The sequence below is a fragment of the Panthera tigris genome, chromosome C2 (assembly GCF_018350195.1).
Source record: "Panthera tigris isolate Pti1 chromosome C2, P.tigris_Pti1_mat1.1, whole genome shotgun sequence".
NCBI classification, from domain to species: domain Eukaryota; kingdom Metazoa; phylum Chordata; class Mammalia; order Carnivora; family Felidae; genus Panthera; species Panthera tigris.
Genome location: NC_056668.1, coordinates 12,143,698 through 12,167,725, shown reverse-complemented (window position 1 = coordinate 12,167,725; position 24,028 = coordinate 12,143,698). Strand labels below are relative to the sequence as shown.

The 24,028-nt window shown below is 53.2% G+C and overlaps 1 protein-coding gene and 2 long non-coding RNA genes across 3 annotated transcripts in view; 1 reads left to right on the top strand and 2 right to left on the bottom strand.

The window, feature by feature from the left end:
- The window catches only part of LOC122230570, a 46,337-nt gene extending 30,009 nt beyond the window's left edge, over window positions 1–16,328 (bottom strand). The window contains exon 1 of the long non-coding RNA XR_006207559.1: window positions 16,218–16,328. This is a non-coding gene — a long non-coding RNA (uncharacterized LOC122230570). The remainder of the gene's footprint in view (window positions 1–16,217) is intronic.
- Window positions 16,329–18,861: 2,533 nt separating this feature from the next.
- On the bottom strand, window positions 18,862–19,858 carry LOC122230600. The gene is made up of 2 exons (XR_006207602.1): window positions 19,522–19,858; window positions 18,862–19,241 (listed from the first exon to the last, which is right to left on the bottom strand). It is a non-coding gene; the product is annotated as an uncharacterized LOC122230600 (long non-coding RNA).
- Window positions 19,859–21,372: 1,514 nt separating this feature from the next.
- Window positions 21,373–22,448, top strand: OLIG2 (oligodendrocyte transcription factor 2). The gene has a single exon (XM_007090482.3). It carries the CDS (start codon window positions 21,433–21,435, stop codon window positions 22,411–22,413), a length of 981 nt encoding a protein of 326 aa, XP_007090544.2. The 5' UTR covers window positions 21,373–21,432; the 3' UTR covers window positions 22,414–22,448.
- Window positions 22,449–24,028: the final 1,580 nt, after the last annotated feature.

Below are 24,028 nucleotides of genomic sequence, written 5' to 3'. Positions count from 1 at the left end.
TAGGAGTCAGCCCTGGGACACTTTGGACGGGGAAAATTCTCTTTCTCCTGGGGCGGCTGGGCTGGTGGGGTGGGAGCCTGGAGTTGCCTGCGGAGAAACAACAGCAAGGCAAGCCAAGAAGTCAGCTTTCCAGAATCCCAGGCATCGCAGGAGGGCACCAGGGTCCAGCCACGCCTGGAAGGAGAGCTAAGCTGTCCTGTTGTGAGCCCACGGGTCCCGTCTTTTGCTTCAGTTGCTTTGATTGGGAATCCGTCATCTACTAAAAAAGGAATTCCGATTTTGTACTCTTCAGAGTCCCTTAAGCTCCATGAGGATAGGGATCGTGGACCCTGTTTTGCCTGTCACGATACCCCCGGCGACCAGCTCAGTGCAAGGCCCTTAGTAGGCACTGTGCAGTACTGTTCAAGGGCTCGAATGAAGTCCCCTTAGAGTAAGCCCCCTTTCGCATCTGAGGAAATGGAGATGCCTGAGCCGGCATTTGAACCCAGGGCTTTTGGGCTCCAAAGCCATGCTCCAGAATCTCGTGCAACCCTGCCTCACAGCTGTGCTTGCTGTCACGGTTAAGCCACAGTCACAGGGTTGGCTCACAACGCATCAAGGTCACTGCCCTGAGCCCGAGGAAGAGCTCACCCAGGGCATCGTCACAGCTGGCCTGAAGCGGCCCTGGGACGCTGTGGGGCCATTACCTTCGCTCTTTCGGTCCACCGTGTGCATTTGAGTCTTCGCGTCTCAGAGCTGCATTTGAATCCTGGCTCCGTTATCCACTCGCCAGATCGCTTTCTTCACAACTCTGTGCCTCAGTTTCCTCATCCATATAAAAGAGATAGATGATACTACCTTATGGTCATGTTCTTTCATTCACTCAAGAAACATTTACCAGGTTTCTGCCATGTCCCAGAAAGTACGATTGGAAGCTGGGGAAGGAGACAGAGTGAACATCTTCAGAGTGCATGGCCTCCTTGGGTGGGTTTCATGCATCCCGGGCTGAGAACCACTGTGGGAAAGACTCTAGCATGATGTGGCGAGGTTGTCCAGGCACGGTTCATCGGTCCCAGGCAGCCATATGCTGGGAGAGGTTTTAACAACTGGCTCTCCAAGGGGAAAACAAAACAAAACAAAACAGTCCTGACAATTTCCCTGGCATCGATGCTCCCATCCTGGCTGGTTTCAAGTTACCCACGTGACGTCACGTGGGGTGGGAAGAAAGATGCCCTTGATTCACTCTTCAAGGCCGGCCAGCCTCCTCTGGCACCAATGGGTCAGAAGAATCTGTGAGAAGGTAGAAGGTCCCCTGCTGAGGGTGAGCCAAGGACTCCTTCAAGAGAACAGTAAATGAGGACTGACCCAAGCCCCCGGAGGAGCAAGTAACCTGAAAACGTCATCGCCACAGCACCCTTAGATTGCTGGCCCTGCTCTCATGCCTGGAATTTGCTTCAGAATAATCTGAGGTAAGAGGAGTGGGGCTGGGTGTAGACGGACCACGAGCTGATAATTGCTGAAGCTGGCTAATGGGCATCTGGGGCTTCCCTGTATGATCCTCTCAATCTTCATAGGTTTTGAAATTTTCCGTGATAGACAGCTCACGTTTCTTTCTGTTCTCAGCAAAGTGCTGCCTAGGACTCTCCTAAAAGTCACGGTCACTCCCCCAACCCCAACCCCAACCCATCCTCTAAAAATGGCTGTGAACCATGGTGACTCAGAGGCGTGTGGGCACGCTGCGCGATCTTTTAAAAATATATTAAAGGAACAATAACATTTAAGGAAACCCTAATGAGAAATCTAGAATATGGTGAGTATTGCTTTTGATCCTGGATTCATGAGAAGGGACTACAGTGGCCCTTGAACTTAAAAAGACCAGGAGGGAAGGCTGGTGATGAAGGCGTGGGCAGAACTGTCGAGGGGCGGAGAGCTTTTGCGGTTGGTTGGAACAGGAGGCGGCAAGGGTAGGGCAGTTCCAAGGAAGGTCCAAGAAGGGCAGAAAGTTCTGGCTGCGCCGCTAGCTTACCATGTGGCTTCATGCCAGACCCATCACCTCCTGGGATGTCAGCTTCCCCCATCCATCAGGAGGACAGCTGGGGTCTAGCTGATTGCTAAGATTCTTCTAGCCTTGACCCGCTGCGACAAGGAAGACATAGCCAATGACACATCCAACCAGCAACACCAACAAATCCAGCAACAGCCCCTGCAGGTGTGAAGCTCTAAGGACAGCCTGGCCGGAGAAGGACAGAGGGCACGGGCTCACAGGGAGGCCACCGAGAAGAAACCTCCCGGGAGCTGCTGCGGGAGCCCCCCAGCCAGCAGCACAGACGAAATGGGTCAAGCGGGTCTTGGGCACCAGTTTTAACCTAAAGGTAAATGTGGTCGAACTCATGGCTTACACCAGAAAGATCCCGGCTCTCCAGGGATCCAGAGCCTTGGCCCAGGGGTATATGAGCCAGAAAGAGGACTGCCTAGAATGTTAGTTCTCAAACCTTCGAGCGCAGCTCAATCAACCTGGGAGCCCATTAAAAGGAAAGGGTCCCGGGACCCACACCCGGAGGCTCTGATTCGGTCCATCAGGAGAAGGTCCCGGGAACCTCCTTTTTTGGACAAACTCCTCAGACAGCTCCTGAAACAGGTGACTGGTCCAGGAACATGGCTCTGGATGACAAAGCCTAGATGAGAGGCCTGGCCAACAAGGCCTTGTAGGGAGAGACAGGAGCACCATTTTGCTTGGTACCTCTGGGCCAAACGACCTGGGTCGTCTGAGATCGTACCTCCATCTGTCTCCCTCTGTGGTGGCTGGTAGTGGGGGACCCGAGAAGGACAGCTGTGCTGCCACGGTGGCCGTGAGCTGGACCTCGAGAGACAAGGGTGAGGGGAGGGCTCTGCTGGAGAAGAAGACGAAGTAAAGGAAGGTGGTTCCTTCCCTGGCACCCCATCTCTGAGGAGAAGGCTCCCTTTGGTTTTGCCCCCACGTGTTCCAGAAACACTGGAACGTAAGACCGACGGTGATGGGGAGGCCGGCTAGGACCGCCCCCACCTGGGGGTGTGGAAGCCGGCGTCCAAAGATGGCTCCCAATGAACCAGGTCTCCAGGGAGTCGCACCCTTGTATAGACCCAGCTCGCGCTGAGCCGGGTCTGGCCGCTCACTTTAACCTGCTCAAGGCAGAGGACGTGAGACCGTGTAACTTGTGAGGCTGAGCCTTAAGGGATCTGTACCTTCAGCTTTCGCCTCTTGGAGTTCTTCTCCTTCTTTTTTTTTTTTTTTTTTTAATTTTTATTTTTTAACGTTTATTTCTTTTTGAAGGACACAGAGACAGAGGATGAACGGGGAAGGAGCAGAGAGAGAGGGAGACACAGAACCCGAAGCAAGCTCCAGGCTCTGAGCTGTCGGCACAGAGCCCGATGGGGGGCTTGAAATCACGAGCCATGAAATCATGACCTGAGCCAAAGTCAGGCGCTTAACGCACTGAGCCACCCAGGCGCCCCCTGGGAGTTCTTCTTCTTGAACCAAGCTGTCGTGCAGCTGTGGGGAGGTGGCCCAGGAGGCAGGAACTGAGGCCCCAGCTAAGAATCCACATCGGACCTGCCAGCCGTCTCAGCGTCTCAGCCAATGCCAAGTTTAGCAGAAGCATTGCCTGGGAAGCCCACAAAATCGTACACCCAATGCACTGTTATTGCTTGAAGCCGCTAGTCATGCAGCCATGGGTAACTGAAGTAGGGCTTCCCGCAGAACTTACAGGTCACGTCTAGATTCGGGGCTTGAGGGGCGCCTGGGTGGCTCAGTCGGTTAAGCCTCTGACTCTTGGTTTCAGCTCAGGTCATGAGCTCACGGTCAGCGAGTTCAAGCCCTACGTCGTGCTCTGCGTTGGCCGCACGGAGCCTGCTTGGGGTTCTCTCTCTCTCTCTCTCTCTCTGCCCCTCCGCCACTCACACTGTCTGTCTCTTTCAAAATAAATAAATAAACTCAAAAAAAAAAAACCCAAAAAGAATAAATTTGGGGCTTGAGCAAACCCAGGATGGTCATCTGTCAATCTGTTGTGTTCCCGTGCTTAGACCTGTATGCAAGGCCACACTCTTTCCAGAAAGAGTGTTTTATTCTCCTGCATATAGCTATGCTATTGACTCCTCGGAAAACAAACAAACAAATAAACCACTGCGATCTTTCCTACCAACTTGGCAACTAATCAAAATTGAAAGACAGTGAGAATTAGGAACTTTTGATACAGGCTCGTGTTCACACATACTTACCGCTTCGCGTAGAATAAATGAAATTATACGATAATAAATTGTTCTGATTTTCACAATAATAACATATGGCCAGGACTCTGTATGGAACCATCCAGTTATTTCGGGGAGTTAGGAAGACTCTGGAAGGCATATGTTTGTAGGGCTCAGCAGAAAGACATAATTACTATCTTTGGGTTGCCTGGTTTCCTATCCTTATAATGAGTAAGATATTTAGAGTCCGAACTGTTTATGTGACATTTCAATAAGTAATGCGGAGATTTGACAACATTTCCATATTCCTCTTTTAAAGTCTGAATGGCTCTGCCTTAATCCAAGCTCCTTGGCATTATTACTGTTTGTTACACTAACAAGTAAGATTATGAGAATTCTAATGAAGGCTTCCAGTGACAAACTCTGTGATTAAAATGCCATAATAACAGTTGCATGCATTTATGTGCCTGATTACCATAATCTATTTAGCACAAGTAAATATACAAACAGAAGGAGAAAAGCAAGCCCAGGAAGCTTCAGCTAAAGGGGAATTTGAAATGTGAGGGAGACAATGTAAATATGTAAATGTCTTTGTGTATTCTTTTCATCTCTCTCCTTTCTCATCCTTGCCTTTTTTTTCTTTTTTTCCTGTTTGCTAATGAGAAGACTATACCATCATATGTGGTCCCTACTCGACCAGGCTGAGGTGCATTTGGGGGCCATCTGCTGGGCCCGGCATCTTAAACAATGCCACCCAGAAAGCGCTGGATATATTCGCAGCCACCTTTGACATCGCGGAATAGAAGAAATGGTATCTCAAAGACTACAGGCTTTGATGTTTTCAGTCCCAACACTTAGTTCAGCTGTTACTCCATTAATGCAAGGCCTGGTCGAGCATGGCCGTGCTGGACCCTGCCCTCTCCCTCCCTGCCCTCTCCCTTCCCCCACAAACACCACATTGTCAACAAATTAACAGCCATGAGACCAGGTTTCTAAATGACTCTCTCTCCGTATCTCTGCCGGCTTCATTATTTTTAATTCTTAATAAAATGTCAGGCAGGAGAGGGCCTGGCACCACTCGGGAAGGGATTTTGGAGAACTTTCTGAAGAGTGGACCGAATGCTTGGGTTTAAAAGCAGAAAAACGGTAACAACCCCGTTTGAGAAGTAACTGAAATCCCAAACGTGTTGTGGGAAAGACGTGGCACAAGCATGTTCTGTTTTTTTTTCAAAGGAGGGGGCAATTTCTCGAACAGAAACACGTGGTCATTCATCTAGCCTTAATGCAGAATGGTGGGTTGTGTAAAAGTCCACAGAAAGTCCACCACAGAAGGGTGCAGGTGTTTTGCAGAATATTAGACAAATAAGAAAACTTCGGGTTTAGATGAACAACTGAGGCCCCAAGATATTATATTATAAATGATCTATTCTAAGTGATCTATTATATTATAAATGATCTATTATATTATAAATTATATATTGTAAATTATATATTATATTACAAATGACCTATCATATTATTATATTAATGATATAATATAATATAATATATAATTAATATAATATAATATATAAATATATAATATAATATATATAAATATATAAAATATAAATATATTTATATTTTATATATTATATATTTATATAATATATATAAATATATAAATATTTATATAATATAAATATAAAAAATTATATATATAAAATATATAGAAATATATATTTATATATATTATATATTTATATATTATATATTATATTAATTATATTAATTATATAATTATATTATATTATATTATATAATTTTTTATATGCCTATAAAAAATATTAAAAAATATTAAAAAATCCTGGAATACTCTCAGGAATCTGGAATACTTACAGCTAACATTCTTTCAGCTTTTACTATGTCCCAGGTCCTGTTCTAAGTGCTTTCCATATATCATTCAATGATCCCTCACATTAACCTTGTGAGGAATGTCTACTATAGATGAAGAAACTGAGATACAGGAAGGCTAAGTAGCTTTCCCCGGGATGGCCCGAGTTTCACCAAGTGAGGATATTAGAATTCTAACCCACGCAGCCTGAACCCAGAGCCTGCACTTTGATAGAAAACTCAAACATTGTAGCCTCCATAGTTTAAGAACCATGGATCTAACTAGAAGGCTGTATATCCTAAAAATGATACAGTGTAGGGCCCGATGCGTAGTAATCGTACAATCTATGCTAGCTGTGACCATTAATAAGATAACAATAATCACAAGAATAGCATCATCGTTCTCAGCCGACACAGTTATTTCCACCTGTATACATTTCCAACACACGTCCGTATGCATTTTTCAAATGAAAAGACGTTTAAAGAGGGGAGGTGGGCGGCGTGCAAAGAGGTAAGAACGTTGATCGCTGAGAGCGACACAGCTCATTGTTTGCCCGGCCAGCTCCACGCTTACCTGCACATATGGTAGAGCCTGGAAGCCAGCATGCTAACACCATATGTACCAAATAATCACAGGGGTAGGTTAAACAGACAGCCTTCCCCCTAATTTGACCAATTTAGCATTTGGGGAGTAGTCGGTCCGTGCCTATCTGGGGAATTTCTGAAACAATGGATTGAAAGAGAAATTAGGGGAGGCAGACAATATTTTGGAATCAGCCTCATAAACGTGAACAGCTGCGAGACAGACAATCAGCACCATAGATGATGGGCTCTTCCTTCCAGACGCAAAATAAATGTTGGCATCCCCCCGGGTCTAGCAGCCCGTCTACTTGCCCGCTGATTTCCACTCACGCGGATGCGCGGCTGTGCCTCCCTCCGGCCCTCTGGCTCGGCTCCCTGGACAGCGTCCCCATGTGGCCACCGGACGTCCCCACAGACATGGGCTCCCAACTCACCGTATTCACACACCAGCTCTCCCCCATGGAATCCCCGTCTTGGTCGATGAGTTGTGGCGACCCCATCCATCAGGCTACCCGGCCTTAGAAAACTAACAAGACCCTAGGCTACTCCACACCCCACTGTCCATATGGAGTCAGTCCCCAAAGCTTGCTGATTTGGTCTCCTAAGAATGCCTTCCAGCTGTCCCCTTTTCTCCATATCCCTGCCACTGCCCGAGGTTGGCATCTACATCAGTGTGCCAAGGTTGCCATGACAGGGAGCCTCGAACAACAGAAATTTCTTTTCTCACAGTCGTGGAGGCTGGAAGTCCAAGATCAAGTTGTCAGCAAGACTGGTTTCTTGTCCTCGGCTTAGAGATGGCCGCCTTCGGCCTTCGTCTTCATGTTATCTTCTCTCTGTGTATCTGTGTCTTTGGGTCCTAGTGGATCGGGGCCCAACCTAATGACCTCACTTTAACTTAATTACCTCTTTAAAGATCCTGTATCCGAATACAGCCACATTCTGAAGTCCTGGGGGTTAAGGACTCCACGTAGGAATTTGGGGGGTGGGGAACACAATTCGGCTCACAACAGGATCCTTATCCTCTCTCACCTGCACTACCATAAAACCCTGGCTTTTCCAAGGTTGCCACACCTAGAAGGCCCATATTTTCAAAACTTTCTAATGAGGACCCTGCATGGCTTTTACTATCAGAAAACAAATAATCGGTGCATTATTAATTCACTCACGATTAATAAATTAGTTCGGAGAAAACTGTAGCGGTCTCCTGTTAACCAGGGAGGTGTCCTTGAACGCTCTCTATGTTCTGCTTAAATCCCTTCCTCTTCTGTCACGTGTCCCGTTTGCCATCCCATGGCCTTCCCTCTGGACTCTTACATTTCTCTTCTACAAAGAAGGCTTCCGCAAAGCTCTGTGTAGCAAACTGGCTCCCGTTCCCGAAGCCTGCCCCTCCTAGCCTTTCAGAATGTCTAGAACTCCCCCTGGCAGGGTTCTGGCCCTCGGGAAACTCGCCCCTCACCTTCTGAAGTTCTACACGTCTACGCTGATCCCCATCCTTGACAAAAGCAGGTGAGGGGGCCTCCTGGTGAGCTCTGCCAGGCAAGGTCCCAACAGGAAAGAGCACAGCCAAGATAAGATACTTTGCTGAAGGTTAATTTACAAAGGGACTACTTACAAAGACAGGGCCGGGGTGTAGGGGGACCTCAAGAGGTAGTGTAAGATTTGAGCTAGGAGTGTTTGTGTTGTTTCCACCCTTTGGCCCAAAAGGACAAGGGAGAGAGAGGTTACCAGAGCCCGGAAGAAAGAGAATAGGGCAGAACAGACTGCCGTAGGAGGAACAGTGACTTCCCACTGTAGGGCCTCCAAGGGGGGAAGCCTGGGAGATAAATGCCTCCTTTTCCTTCCTTCCCCGAGGCTGTCAGAGCCCGACCAGAGGAAGCCAGGAGCAGAGACCAGGGTGAAGGTAGCGGAGAGAGGACCCAGAGAGACAAAGGCTAGTTACCTTTCTATCCTCACAGATCTGCAGCACGGTTGCCCCATCTCCAAGCCGAAGTCTGTGCCTGCTTTGCAAGCTTTTCCTGGTCTGCCAAACGACTTACCACAGCAGACAGTTGGCGCCTGGGTGACTCAGTCGACTAAGCGTCCAACTTTGGCTCAGGTCATGATCTCAAACTCACTGCTCACGAGTTCGAGCCCCACGTCCGTCAGGCTCTGTGCTGACAGCTCGGAGCCTGGAGTCTGCTTTGGATTCTGTGTCTCCCTCTCTCTGCCCCTCCCCTACTTGTGCTCTCTCTCTCTCTCTCTCTCTCTCTCTCTCAAAAATAGACATTAAAAAATTTTAATGAAAAATAAAAGTAAAAAAGAACAGCAGACAGTTATTTTCTCATGGTTCTGGAGGTCAGAAGTCTGAAATCAAGGTATCAGTAGAACTGGGTTTCATTCAAAGGTTCTAGAGGAGGATCTTTCCTTTCCTCACCCGGCTTCAATGGTTTCAGGTGCTCCCTGGCTTGTGGCCACATCCTTCCTGCCTCTGCCCCTCTCTCTTCACATGGCCTTCTCCTCTCTGTCTGCTCTTCTGTCTGTCTCAGATCTTCCTGTGCCTTGCTTTGATAAAGACACTTGTCACTCATTTAGGGCCCACCTGAATATTCTAGGATGGTCGCAAGATTCTTAATTACAGCTACAAAGATGCTTTTTCCAAATAAAGTTACATTCACAAGTTCCAATGATTTGGACATGGGCATATATGGGGGGCACCATTCAACCCAAGGTTGGCCACCCCCCTCCCCCCAGTTTCTCATGCTGAGTCCACTCCTTTTCTTATCAGAGATGCCCATCTCCAGGAAACCTGTGCCACCCTCTTCACATCAGCTTTCTGTCAAAGCTCTGTCTGCACCCTCCCCCCTTCCATTGTGTTGGCCTCAGTTTCCACCTCTATGCCTGGGTCACCAACAACTATGCTGGAGGTGTTGAAAAGGACTTCTCCAGAAACAGTACTTTGGGGCGTCCACAGCTGGCTGCCTTGGAATTGGTCGTAGCAGCTAAAGGGATACTTTCGAAGCAAGTCCCACATCAGCAGCCATAGAAAAATTTAGTTGTAGCATTTAACGTAGTGATTCCTAGGTGTGACAGCAACTGCTGCCCCACCACCACTCCACCGGCCCCCAAAATCCATTCTCTTCCATCTCTGTTAGTGTGGGAGCTCCTCATTGGCTGTAATTGGTGGCCCCTGGCCCCTCATCTGAAGACTACATTTCCCAGCCTCACTTGCCTTTAGGTGTAGCCATGTGACTAAGAGAGGCCAATGGGCTGTGAGCAGAAGTCCTGCCTGCAGCCTCGGGGCCTTACCTTCAAGGAAGGTGATGTGGCTTCCACTTGCCCCTCTCCTTCCTGCCGCTGGAGCCGGGGCTGCCATCAACACAAAAGAGAGGTTGCAACAGAAGAGAGGAAGACAAAGCAACAAGATAAGGTGGCTGGAGCAGCCATCTGGGCAGAGGGGCACTATACACAGACTGCCACATGATACAGAGCTGTCCTTCTCCCGTGTGAGCACAGCTGGTAATAGTGACATGGGTGTTCATGGCTAAGTGATTTATCAAAGCGGTGCCAGGGCACCGAGGAGCCAGGCCAGAGGAGAAAGCCAAGAAAAGATCTCAGGCCAAAGTGCTAAAGTGTCTGGGCTTCAACCTGAACCCACGGGGCATCCTTGGGGTAGAAATTATGCTCTGGAGTTGCCTTGAGCCAGAAGTAAGAAGGTCTGTGCCATCAGCCCTCTCCACATTCAGCAAATCGGCTCCAGGCAACTAAGCACGGCCCTGCAAAGATCAGTCAGAGGTGCTGGCCGTTGAAAATGAAGCTCGCCACAGCCTGAAGGGTGCAGAGAAATGGTAGAAAGGGATCTGGGCAAACATCGACGCTATCTGCCCAGGAGCCTTTGCTACATATCATGAAAAGACACTACCAGGAAGAGTAAAGGGGCCATCAGGACCCACACCATCCATTAGAGAAGCCTCCAGAATGAGTCCAACCACCACCACCACTTCCTGAATGACACGGTGCGTGACCACACGTACTCACTCGCCCTTCCCTTAGAGCCTCCTCTCAAGAGAGGGTGGCCTCATAACACTGCGATATCGCAAGTCTCCCGTCTTGTTATGATTCTGCCCTGGGCATTAGTTAGGATTCAGGCTCAACTGATGTAACAAAGACGTTGGCAGCAGGGAGATGTCTCTTCTGACGTCCAAAAGTGCCCCACTTGGCATTCAAAAGTCCCTTTGGTTAGGATCCAGTTTAGCTGTGTCAGAAAACCCAACATAATGATGGACTTAAGAAGGCAGAGGGGTGTTGCAGTCACCTAAGAGACCAGAGAACGGGTCCTGGGGAGGCCTGGAACCCCACAGTATCAAGAACCCAGGCTCCTTCTCTCCTAATGCTCTTTCCTATGTGGCCCCATGGCCACCTCATGACTCCAGCGGCTCTTCCAGCCCTGACCATCACGTCGGGACCCCAGACAGCAGGAAGTCAAGGTGAAACGAGAAGAACACACTCCCTCACTTGGAGGATGCCTCTGGAAATTGCACGTACCACTTCTGTTCACATCCCCTTGGCCAGAACTTGGTCACAAAGGAGGCTGGGAAACGCAGTCCTTATTCCGGTGGCCACGTGTCCAACCAGAAGTCCTATACAGAAACCGGAACAGATCTGGAGGAACCATCAGCAGTGTGCTGGGTGGGGGGCAGTAACTGTATCCCACACACCCCACTCTAACCACCTCACACAGCCACTGAGAGAATCAAAATAAATTACACTAAGAACCATGATAGTAATTACTTTTGTTAACGGGTTTGAGAGCAGAGATGCTATCTGTTTTGTTCACTGCTGGTCCCCTGCACAGGCCAGTTCATGGCACAAGAAAGGAGCCCAGTAAATATCTGAATTATCATGCCCAAAGCATAAAGATTCTTGGACCCTTCTACCCAACTGTGTGGAAAAAGTCATTAGTACATCTTGGGAAGGATCGGAAATGGTACCAGATGTTGAAATCTATTAGAATTTGTAGCTTGACGTTTTAAAGGGGGAAATGACATTTTATTATTCTATCCTGCAGAGTCACAGTGGTCCGCCCGTCACCTCTTCTGACATCCAAATTAGAGATCACATTTTCTCTGGACTCAGGAAAATAAAAACTCAACATTTAAATGAGCTGTCAGCCAGGCTGTATCTCTTCTACATCGCAACATAAATTTGGATACTACTTAAGTAACAACGCGGTAGCATCTATCAAAATTACCAACGGCACAGACTACCTGACTTAATGATACTAATTCTAGGGATTTATCCTTAGGACATATATGCAAATGATAATTTACAAGGTATTTCATCGCAGCATTGTTTGTAACAGTAAAAAATCAGAAACAATCTAAATGTCTTTCAACATTTGAAAGACAAATAAGACAAATTGATAGCTAAATAAGTTACAGTACATCCATATTACAGAAGGATGAACTTTTTTAAGGAAGGAGCTTTTAATACACTGAGAAGAAATGATCTCCAAGATCACTTAGATCGCCCAATATTAACTGGAAAAAGCAAGGTGGGGAAAACAGCACGTGCAAAATTGTATAAAAAGGGGAACATACATTTTTGCCTGCATTTGCAGCGACTGTCTCTGAAATGATCGAGACAGTGACTAAGCAAGGGAACAAGGTGGCTGGGGGACAAGGGCCGCAATCTTTTCGTTATATTTAAAATTTTTTTTGAACTCTGTGAATATATTACCTATTCAGCGAACAAACAAAAATAACAATAACTAATTAGCTTCATCTTGAGGTCTTATATATATTCTTTAAGGTATGTCTGTCTATATCTCTTTGCCTCGTTGCCCTCCAGATAGAAGGCGTACTATTGATTTTACAATTATATATGAAAAAAAAAAAGGACTCCCCTGCAAGTTTCTGGCAGTGACTTAAAGTCCTGTCTTGGGGACACTTGGAAGAAGCTGTCTCAGTGCAGGAAGCTCCTTGATCTCTCGTCACCTGGGGCTTGAACTGTCCTAGCTTGCAGTGATTAAAGGGGAGCAGAAAAAGTACCATCAGGACGCTGGTGTTCTCAGATTCTGATGCTGTGATGCTTGCTTTTGAGGCGGAGGAAACTGTCTTCATTGAGATTAGGAGAGGCTCCTTGCACCTCTGACCACCTTGGTGAGGGTGTTTGAGAAGAAGGTGTATGTTTGTAAATATGTGTGTTGGTGGTGTGCTGGCCTAGGGGTGTGTGTGTGTGTGTGTGTGTGTGTGTGTGTGTGTGTTTCTGGAATACACAAGAAACTGTAACAGTAGTTCCTCTGGGGACCCGAGGGAAGGAAGCACCAGGGACACTTGCTTTTAATCAAATACTCTTTAAACTGTTTGGAGTTTAATTTTAGGCATATGCTACACAGCGCCTATTCAAGCATGTTTTAAAGAAGAGAGAATTGCGGTTTATACGATGTGATTTCTTTCTCTTTCTCCTCCTCCTCCTCCTCTCCCGTCCTGCCCCCCTCCTCTTCCTCTCCCTCCTCCTCTTCTTTTTCTTCTTCTAGTCAAAACTGCACCTACCGCTTAAGCAGAGTGGCCTCTTTGCTTAGACCTGGCCTTAGAGTCAACCCAGAAGTGGATGCTCTTTGGGGTTGGAAGTGGGGACAGAAAATAAGGGAACTGAATGGCTAAAACTCCTGCATCGTCCAAAATCACAGACCCCAAGTTCTGCCCTGGTCACGGTCCCAGACTAGGAAGGCTCTCTTCACACACTGAACACAGCCAACCCACATCTCAGACGTGGGTTCGGCTTCCCGGACTGTAAGCAAAGTGGAAACCAATTCTTCCCAGTACACCTGCTGGGAGGGAGAGACTCTTCAGAGGAGAATCTGGTGCTGCTGAGAGCCCAGCGGGAGCCAGGAAGGGAGCACCTACCGTGCCTTGTTGGGCAGGAGCCTGGACCCCCAGGTCCCTCCCACCACAAGGGCACACAGGGCAGAAACACGTTTTCAGAGTTTCCGGTTCTGACCAGCTTTTCGAGGCTGAACAGGCAAAGGAGGGGAGAATCTAAAGGGGATGGGTTGGTGCAGGTCTATACTGTTAAAGGGGTCGGGTGAATCTTGTATTGATGTGGAAGGCCGTCCAAGAGGCGCTAAGAAATCAAAGAAGGCGGTAACAAACCCTTACACAGTCTGGAAGGACGTTGCCACAACGTTGGACAGTGACTTGTCGCAGGGGAAGAGGGTTGGACTATTGGCGACTTTTGCATTCTGCCTTATTTCAAAGTTACTTTTGTTTTACAACGGGCTTGCATTTGTGAAAGCGTGCACTAAATTTTATTTAACAGATGGCCAAGGGGGTAAGAGTGAGCACCATACAAGTGGCTGGGGAGGTGTTGTGGACTCTCCAGGAAATAGCTTTGTCCGCCCCAGAAAGGGGCTGTGTCTGGAGCTGGAAGACCCAAGGACCCTGGGGAGTAGGCGCCTGAGGACGACCCCCCAAGATACCTAGCGCAAGGCTCCCCGAACTCTAATGTGCCATGCATCCCCTGGGAAGCTTGGTTAATGTAGCTTCCCTCTCACTAGGTCTGGATGGGCCTAAGGCTCTGTACGTCCAACAAGCCCCCACCTAAATGCTGGTGTGGTGCGTCCTGGGACCACCAGGGTCCGGAGAGAGGTGGCAGGGGGCGGGGAGTCAGCCTGAGGTTCCTGGCTCTCAGGAGCCTGGCATGTGTCATTTCAGTAAGGAGGGAAAATCAAAACTCAACGGAGACATGCTGGAGGGGGAGGAGAAAAGAGACTGATAGAAGCCAAGGAAGCGCGCGCAAAGGGAACGCGGAAGAGAAGAGGAACCCTCAGGCACCTGTCTCCCCACCCGGTTCTCCAAACCCAAGAAGGGGGTGGCGCGTGCGGGCGCAGGGGTCAGGGCTGTGCCTCGGGTCCCCAACCGGGGGGAAGGTGCGGCCCGGTCCCTGCTCCGCCCGCGCTGCGGAGCCGCGTGAAGCTGGGGCTCGGGGCCCGGGACCCCTGGTTGGGGAAACACACCCCCCAGCCCCGGGCCGGCCGCGCGTTCGGGCTGAGCCGGGGGGAGGGCGCCGGGCGTCGGAGGCCCTGCCCGGATCCCTGGCCGCGCCAGCTCCGGGTACCCCGGGACCCCGCCGCACCTCTCGCCCCGCGCTCCCCTCCCTCCCCGCCGGGCGGAGTGCGGCAGGAAACCGGTGGGAGCCCATCTCCCGCCCCCCCCCCCCCCCCCCCCCCCCCCCGCCTTACGGGATGACTTGTTTGCCTGGGGTCGGGGGCTGTCTGCCCCCCGCCCCCACTCCCCACCCATATGACCAGGAGTGAGCGGCACGGTCCTCATCAGGCATTTTTGAAACTGGTCTAATGAGGGGGGAGACTTGTACCTTTGCCGCTATTGTTATTGTTGTCTTTTGTGGTGTGTGCAAAGTCCAAGAAAACTTTCAGGGTAACTGTCTTGTCAGAGGCCCTTACTTGGATTTATTGAGCTCTCTTGGGACCTGTCCCCACTCTGGGGCTCAGAGATGCAAAGTGAGTTCTGGCACCGTGAGGACCCTCCAGGCGCTCGCCGGCGGGGAGGGAGCCAGTGGGTGAAATGCAGTGGGGTGAACCCTGCTGGAGGTGGGGAGAGCTCTGGGTGCCGCAGGAGCTCAAGGAGGGGGGGGTGGTCTTCCCGGGAAGACCCCTGAGAGGGTAGTATGGGGCACAGACGGACAGACAGGAGGAGGGCAGGGGTCGGGGAGGCGGAGGCGAAGGTGGGGAAAGGGCAGAGCCCCGGGATAGACAGACGCTCCGGGTCCTGAGAAAGGGGGAGAGGGAGCGGGAGACCCTGAGAAGCCGGCGGAGATCCGGTTAGGACCCGAAGGCCGAGGTCAAGGGCCTGGACTGGATCCTGAAGGCTACGGGGAGGCATCGAACTGCTACATTTTCCAGATGCAGCAAGGAAGGTCATTTACTCCGTGTTTGGAGCTGAACAACAGGCACTCGGAGGTGAGAGGCCCCGCGCCCTCCGCGCGTGCGGCTGCCCCCGCTGCAGGCTCCACCGGGTGCGGGGAGCGCACGCAGGTCCTGCCTCGGAATCTGCCGCGCGCTGTTGGCACCTGTAGCCTAGAAGACTCTCTCCTGCGCTCCGACGCCCGCCGCTTCCTCTTGCCCAGGGTCTTAGGTCCCTCCTGCCCTGCCCGTGCCACCCCATACCCGAGTGAAGCTCGCCTCACCTCAGGGCCAGCTACCCGATCAGGGACACTCCCACCCGTGCTCCCCAACTTGTTCACCCCATCTTCCGCTCTGGATTAATCTGCATGGGGGGGGCAGGGGCGGTGGAGGGGGAAAGGGGAGGCGCCTAGAGTCTCAGGAAAGAGGAGAGCGAGCAAATGGAAACCCAGGACTGACGCATCAAGACCCCTGGGACTTGGGATCCAGTGGGCTGGAGGTGGAACCCAGACCCTGCCTTGATCTCTAGCCTTCAATATCTTCATCTGTAAAATGGGAACAGCGGGCCTCCTTCTAAACACCGAAGGGCCCGTTGCACAAGTTGGGTGAGATAAACAAATGGGAGCTATGAAGTTAGTTCCTGGTCGCCCCTCAGTCCTACCTCAACTTTGTTCCACGGTGAACTTGGGACACCGGGTTGACTTCAATGTCGCTGATCCTTAGGGGCAGATGGCAACCATTGCTACCTCCGTGGACGTGGGTGATTCAAAGGGTGGAACTCTCTAGGGAGAAGGGGCTATTATTAGTTTGGGGGGTTCTTTGGGGGGGGGATTTTTGGTTTGTCATTTCCCTTTCGCTCTCCCAGCACCCCTCCTCCCAAGCCCCTGGGCATTCCTTCCAGATTCTACCCAGGCTGAGCCTCTTCTGACTGGGCGGGGTTCCTCCATATTCTCAGCGACTCAGGGCTCCCATAACACGAGTATTAACAAAATAGGGAAACTTCCAAGGGAGGGCATCGTTTGACTCTCCCTCATTCCTCCCAATCTCACAGCAGACATAGCTTTTGAGGTCACAGTAGCTTCTAGAAACCCATTTTAGGGATGAGAATCTGAGACTGAAAACAGACAACTCAAGATGTCTCTGATGCCCGCCCTCACCCTCTCTGCCTGGACCTGCTTCTCTGCTCCCAGGACCTTGACAAAATGGCCACACCGCCCTCGAGGGTCAGTTTTCCCAGTCTGTAAAATGGGAGTGAGCAAAGTAAGTAAACGACGCTCCCAGGATCAGTGAGAGATTAAATGAGATGAAGCCTCTCAAGGCCCACTAAGCGTCTGGCCCAACTTAACTCGCCTTGAGGTGGCCATTAGATGGGAGTCCCTGCCCTTGTCATTCATTCTAAAGGTTCCCATATTCCAACAGTCCAGATTACAGACCTCATGGTCTGCCCTGTACACAGAACGTTACATGTATTTTAGGAATCGTGTCTCACACCAGCCCCTGTGCACCTCTGCAGGCGTGTGCATTCAGTAGTATTTAGCAAGCACCTTCCACGCGTCCTGCCCGGTGCTCGGCGCTGGGTCCCCGGACAGGGATGACCGTGGACGGCTCCGGGGTCTGAGTTTTACAAGGAAGACAGAGGCCATTTGTTTGCAGAGTTCTCCTGAGGGGGTCTCATGGCTCCCCCCGCCCCCCTCGTCGCCAAACGCCACCATTCCTCATCCCTCCTGGTTTCCGGGCCTGGAGCGATGGCCCAACTGCTTTTTTTAATTTGCTTTCTTTTCCGGTGCCGGCAGCCTCGCCTCCTCCCATCGGTCCCGGCTCCACGCCGAGCAAGGCCGCTGCTGTCCTTGGCAGTCTGGCCGAGCCGCTGCCTGAAAGTGTGCAGGAACTTGTGAAGGGAAAGGCGACACCGCGAAAGAATGGCCCGGGAGGGACCCGGCAAGCAGTGGGAGGTCTGAGCCCTTAGAGCCCCGCGCGAGCCCGCCCCGGCGGATTTGGCACAAACTCCTCCCGGGCCGCCCGGCGACTGAGCAAAGGCCGGCCGCGACGCTCACCCGGCCTTTTGTGGGAGGGAAGCACAAAGGAGAGGGAAAAACACGTCTTCCGTTTTGACGGAGGAGGCCGACAGCTTCTGGACGCCCGGGCCAGCCAGGGACGCCCGGAGCCGGGGCCGATTAGCTTCGGCAAAGTGAGCACTCAATTTCCCGGAAAGGGGCTGCGGCGTGGCCCGGGACGCACCCAGGCCGTGCACGCCGGGCGCCGGGGCTCAAGAGCAGAGCAAATGCCAGGGGGCCTCCGGACGCACGAGGGCAGGCGCCAGGGGCCGGGCTCCCGTTTTGCATTATTCCCGGAGCGGGTAGGACTCGGAGACCCAGAGAGATGGGTCCGGCGACCGTTTTGCCCTGGACTAAAGGAGCGCAGGGGGCCACAGGGGGCCCCTACCTCCTGAGCGACTTTCTGGCAACCACGGAATGTTGGGGGGGATGCTGCCGGGAGAAGGGGTCCTCAGCCTACGGCTGCCAGCCCAAGCTCCGGGCATCGGGAGTCAGGACCGCGAGGTGCCGCTGCGCTGCCCAGAACAGCCACCACTGCCCGGGGCTGGGGCCTGGAGCGTCCTTATGGGCGTTCACGCGGGAACCTGGCCAATAAGCCAGCTCTCCTACCTCTGGACTCTGCCTTCCCTGTTTCTAAGTACGCATGGTGCCAGAACGGACCCCTCAACTAGAGCAAGCGCGAAAAGAACCCCAGGGCGCGCACTCTGGCGCGGACAGTGGCCGGTGACAAGCAACAAAAGAAGGAACCGGGGCTCCAGGACACGTGCCGCCGCCGCCGTCTGGACTAACCTCAGCGTCTGCAACCCAGGCGGGCGCACAGTGCGCCTGCCGGTGTTTATTAGATACACTGGCGCGCGCACAAGTCCACGCCCCGGCTGGTGGCCCGCAGCTCACATTCCCACGAATGTCCTCACTGCCTGCGGCCGGGGAGGCCCAAAGGAACGATCCTCTAAATACTCTAGCTCTTTCTGCTCCCCTCCCCGCCCCCCCCCCCCCCCCGCAGCGTTCGACCATGCGACAGATTCTCCTAATTCAACGGTTATGGGTCATCCTCCGCAACCGTTGGACGACATATCTATCTCCACGCTTCAGTTCTTCATGTTTTAAATACATATTTAACGGATGGCTGCAGAGCCAGCTGGGAAACACACGGGTTGAAAAATAATGCTCCAGAAAGCACAAGATTGGGGCGAAGGCGAGAGCCCGCGAGGTTTCTATCAGAGTCTTACCCAGAAACTGGGAGCCATCCCGTGGGTTTATTTTTGTATTCGTTTATTTCGTGCCTTCCCAACGCCAAGGCGAACGACTTTGTTTTTCAAGCCGTGCGTGCAAATTAAAAGTTCCTAAACAACCACATAAACAGAGGCCATAACACTCCCTGGGAGGGAGGGCCGGGGTGTGTTTGTGTATGTATGTGTGTGCGCAGTTTAAACGGCTAGTGCCCGCGGTCTGCAGGAGCAACCCTCCGTGCTGGAAATGTACAGATGGAAGGAATCCAGCTTAGGGAAAAGGTTAGAGACACACGGCCGCCACTGCTGCTCAGGAACCGCCCACGCCGGTTATCTGCGCGGTAAAGACTTAGCAGTGTTGTCCGTGGGCTTGCTGTAGACAGGGTCTCCGGATTTTCCCATCTGTAAAATGGATGAGTGCGTCAGTGCCGCTAACCTACCTCAGCTAGCTGCTTCTCTAAGACCAGGTTTCATCCCTGATGGGCAAGCGTTTCCGGGCTTAGCAGCCAAGCTGCGATTGGTGAAAGGGGTCTGAATGCAGCCGCAAGGAGTTGGATCTCGCTGTCTGGCCCAAAGCCTGGAGAAGTCTTTGCCCAGGCCTTCGACTTTTTTCTCTCTCCCTCTCTCTTTTTCTTTTCTTTTTCTTTTTTTTTTTTCAGACAAACCAGCGTTTCCCTCCTACCTCATTTTCCCATTTTGTGGAGACGACCACAAGAGTGATGCTGAAAATACCACCATCGGTTCCAGAGCTAAGACACGCAGGGCGGGCGCGGCACTTTGGGCGCTAGACTCTGCCCTTCTGTTAGCGCGGTTACTGTGCGGAAACACCTCCTCCCTGTGTCCACGCCATTCCCGACTTTACGAAGAGTTGAGATTTCTTTCAAAACGCCATTCTGGAGCAGGTGCTCCAGGTCCTTCCCTGCCCTCTGCCTCGCGAGGCCCTGCCCCCAGCTGGGGGCGCTACCGGCCGCCCGCGGAGGAGCGTGCTTAACTTGCGCCTGGTTGTCCTTTACCCTTGGGGTTCCAAATGCCCCCGTGTTGATGAAACGTTTGAGATGGGGAGGGGGGCGGGCAACGGGAGCCCAGAGAGAGGGAGATGAAAAGCAAAGGGGGAGACTCCAGCCCCAGCGCCTGAATCGCCAGGGTTATTCGTGCGCATCCCCAAAGATCCGATCGCCTTGGGTATCAGGTTAGTTCGTCGGCAGAACCCCAAGCCCACGCCATCCTCCAGCCTGACTCTGTGGTCACCGTATTTTTACAGAAATTTGACAACGCTCCCTCTCTATCTCAACTGCATTCTGCCCTCGGTACTTCCCCGGCAAGCCCTCCCCACCCCTCCTCCTCCTCCTGCTCGCCTCGCACACCCCCTCCTCGGGTTCCTCCTCCAGTCCCTCCCCAAGAATCTCCCGGCCGCCGACGCCCATTGGCTGTGCGCGGGGAGGAGGCGTGTGCGGGCCGGGCGAGTTTCATTGAGCGGAATTAGCCCGGATGACATCAGCTTCCCAGCCCCCCGGGCGGGCCCAGCTCATTGGCGCGGCGGCCCCTCCAGGACCCGCACATTGTTCCCCGCCCCCGCCTCGGCCACCGCCGCCGCGGTCGCCGCCGCCACCGGGCTATAAAAAACCGGCGGAGCCCCGAAAGGTGCGGATGCTTATTATAGACCAACGCGACATCACCGCCCGGAGCCCGGTTCTCCACTGCGGCTTTTGGGAAGGAGCTCCTCTAATTGCATCCACAGTAAGTGTCCCCGCCCCCCCACCCCCTCCCAGAAGCCCCAGCCTGTATCCCAGGGACAGACGCCCCTCAACTCGCAAGCGACCCAGGAAGCTCGGTTAGAGAAGGCCCCGATCCCGCCCCTGCCCGCCGGTTCCCCTGAGTGGCTTCGCCGCTCTGATCCTCCCCACACTCACCTCAGCACCCCCTTCGCCCAAAAGCCAGAAGTCGAAGCGACCACAGCTCCTTCTGCCCAAGTCCCGCTAGGCTGGCAAGCTCCCCGCGGTCCCCGGACGCGACGCACGTTATCTAGGCTCGCGGGCGCCGGGTGCCTGTGTGTTTGTTGCTCGGTGTCGATGGAGATAAGGTCGATGCGTTTGAGAAACCAAATAAATACTTCTCTATTTAGATCTCCGTCCTCCCAAAGAAAAACCCTCACTTGCCATTCCAGCCCTGGGGATTCGGCCTCCCGATTCCTAATTGAAGGCATCCAGAAGGCCACCCTCTCTGAGGGGCTCCAATGCTCCCTGGAATAAAACAACCTGTGGATGAGAGCTGAGGAAGTGGGGAGAGAAAGAGAGAGGTTACTTCGTGCGCACCTGCCTGCCGCTAGAAGGAAGCGAGGTGGACACAAAACCACCGGCCACCCGCACCTGGACCGCACGCTGCGGTGCAGGCGGGAGCAGCTTCTCCTCTCTCTCTCTCTCTCTCTCTCTCTCTCTCTCTCTCTCTCTTTCTCTCTCTTTTTCTGAGTGCCTCGAGCTCGATCTAGATCTCTCTCTTCTGTTTCTTCTCCTCTCCGCAGGAGGCGTGCGCAAAGCTCCGAGGGCCGAGGGAGGGAGGGAGGACCCCGCGAGAGCTGCGACTATCCCTCGGGGCCATGGACTCGGACGCCAGCCTGGTGTCCAGTCGCCCGTCGTCACCAGAGCCCGATGACCTTTTTCTGCCGGCCCGGAGCAAAGGCAGTGGCGGCAGCGGCTTCACGGGGGGCACGGTGTCCTCGTCTACGCCGAGCGACGGCCCTCCGGAGCTGAGCGCAGAGCTGCGCGGCGCCATGGGCGCGGCGGGCGCGCACCCCGGGGACAAGCTGGGCGGCGGCGGCGGCGGCTTCAAGTCAGCCTCGTCCAGCACTTCGTCGTCCGCATCGTCGGCGGCCGCGTCGTCCACCAAGAAGGACAAGAAGCAGATGACGGAGCCCGAGCTGCAGCAGCTACGCCTCAAGATCAACAGCCGCGAGCGCAAGCGCATGCACGACCTCAACATCGCCATGGACGGGCTGCGCGAGGTCATGCCGTACGCGCACGGCCCGTCGGTGCGCAAGCTCTCCAAGATCGCCACGCTGCTGCTGGCGCGCAACTACATCCTCATGCTCACCAACTCCCTGGAGGAGATGAAGCGACTGGTGAGCGAGATCTACGGCGGCCACCACGCGGGCTTCCACCCGTCGGCCTGCGGCGGCCTGGCGCACTCGGCGCCCCTGCCCGCCGCCACGGCGCACCCCGCGGCCGCCGCGCACGCCGCGCACCACCCCGCGGTTCACCACCCCATCCTGCCTCCCGCGGCCGCCGCCGCCGCCGCCGCCGCCGCCGCCGCCGCGGTGTCCAGCGCCTCCCTGCCCGGCTCCGGGTTGTCGTCGGTCGGCTCCATTCGGCCCCCGCACGGCCTGCTCAAGTCTCCGTCCGCCGCGGCGGCGGCGGCCCCGCTGGCGGGCGGGGGCGGCGGCAGCGGGGGCGGCGGCGGCTTCCAGCACTGGGGCGGCATGCCCTGCCCCTGCAGCATGTGCCAGGTGCCGCCGCCGCACCACCACGTGTCGGCCATGGGCGCCGGCAGCCTGCCGCGCCTCACCTCCGACGCCAAGTGAGCTGCCGGCCGCCGGCGCGTTCTGGCGAACGGAGGGACCCGGGGGCTGCGGGGAAGCGAGGCCTGGCCGGCACTGGGGCCCGGGAGCTCAGTTCCCAAGATCACAGGACGTTGGGCTGGGGGTGGGGGTGGGGCGCAATGATGAGGACGTCAGCACTGGGGAACCGAAGCAATTGGGGGGCGCGCACCGGACAGTGGGGAGTGACAGGGCCGTGCGCTCTGGGTGCAGCCCTCTCTGGCTTTAAACAGCGCTGCTCCGAAAGAAACCATTGTAAAAGAAGGCACTGCTGTGTGCACCCCTCCCTCGACACCTCCCTCCCCCTCCCCCTTCCAAAAAAAGTGATTCTTAAATTGGTTTCTTCTAGGATGCGGGCCGCGCTCGGCCCTGGCAGCCCTTCGTTACATGGGGGAGGAGGAGGAGGGAGGACAGCGTTGGGGACTTCCTCTCCTTCCTCCTTTCTTGGCGGGTAGGAGACTTGGGAGAAGCTGTATTCCAGGACCGGCCGTCAGGCCTCGCCTTCAAGGGTCGTCTCTGGCCCTGAGCCAGGGGCTACGAGGTAGCTGAAAATTGGCATCCGGTACCAGAAGCATTGACGGTCTCGTCCAATGTGGGTAAACCCACAACTGTCTGAGAACTACTGCGGTTCCTGCCTGTCGCCCCTATTGCTTTTGAGGGTGTGGTTTGTTGTTTTTTTTTTTTTTTAAATAAATCTATGTTCCGTATTCAACAATACAAGCAGGCCTTCTAGAAAGTCAGACTAGAACCACTTGTGGATTGGAATAATATAAAACTGTCGACTTTGGGGGCGGTTTTTGTTTTTTGGGTTTTTTTTTTTTTTTTTAGTTATTTTCAGATAGACTCGCCCTCCCTGCCCCCCCCCCCCCATTCTTTCCGTCTGTAAGCACAAAGTGATTTGGTTTATTGCCCGACTGGGGGCAGTCATTCTGATACCCGAGGGTTTGACGGAACTCAAAGGCTGTTGCTGTGAATGTGGTTGGAGTTACCTGGGAGTTCTGTTGGCTTTTGAGGTTTTTCTTTCTTGGGTGTGTAAATATATTATCAATAATGAGGCCAGTGCTGCTGCGAAGCTGTTTGCTCACGTGACTGCCAGCCCCACCGGAGTCTGAGCCTGGCCTCCTGTATGTCGGTTTCTTTTTGCCACGTTTAACACGAATGACAAACTCTCCCACGTGCTTCTCGCGGCCTCCGAGAACTGCCTGGGCGCCTCCCACGCGTTGCGGTACCGGGCTTTACAGCGTCTGCCGCGTAACATCTCTCCTCCGCTCGCGGTCCTGCAGAGAGTGTATCATCTGTTTTATTTTTGTAAAAAGAAAAAAAAAGTGCTAAATAATATTTATTACTTGTTTGGTTGCAAAAACGAAATAAATGATCGAGTGTTGAGATTTTAAATAAAAGTGACAAGTCCGTCGGCTGTTTGCGAGCCGCGTGGGTGGGGGGAGGTGCAGGGCGCTAGCCCTCGGAGCCGGATTTGGGAACCATTTCGTGGGTTCCACCCTGGAGAAAGATTAAGGGGTCGTTGGACTATTCTCCCCGCGCCAACCCCCACCCCACCCCACCCCCACCAACAGGGTGTTTCTCACACGTCTCTTGTTAA

Excerpts from the sequence above, each read along its gene's own strand:
- OLIG2 (XM_007090482.3), top strand. The coding sequence starts at position 21,433 with ATGGACTCGGACGCCAGCCTGGTGTCCAGTCGCCCGTCGTCACCAGAG.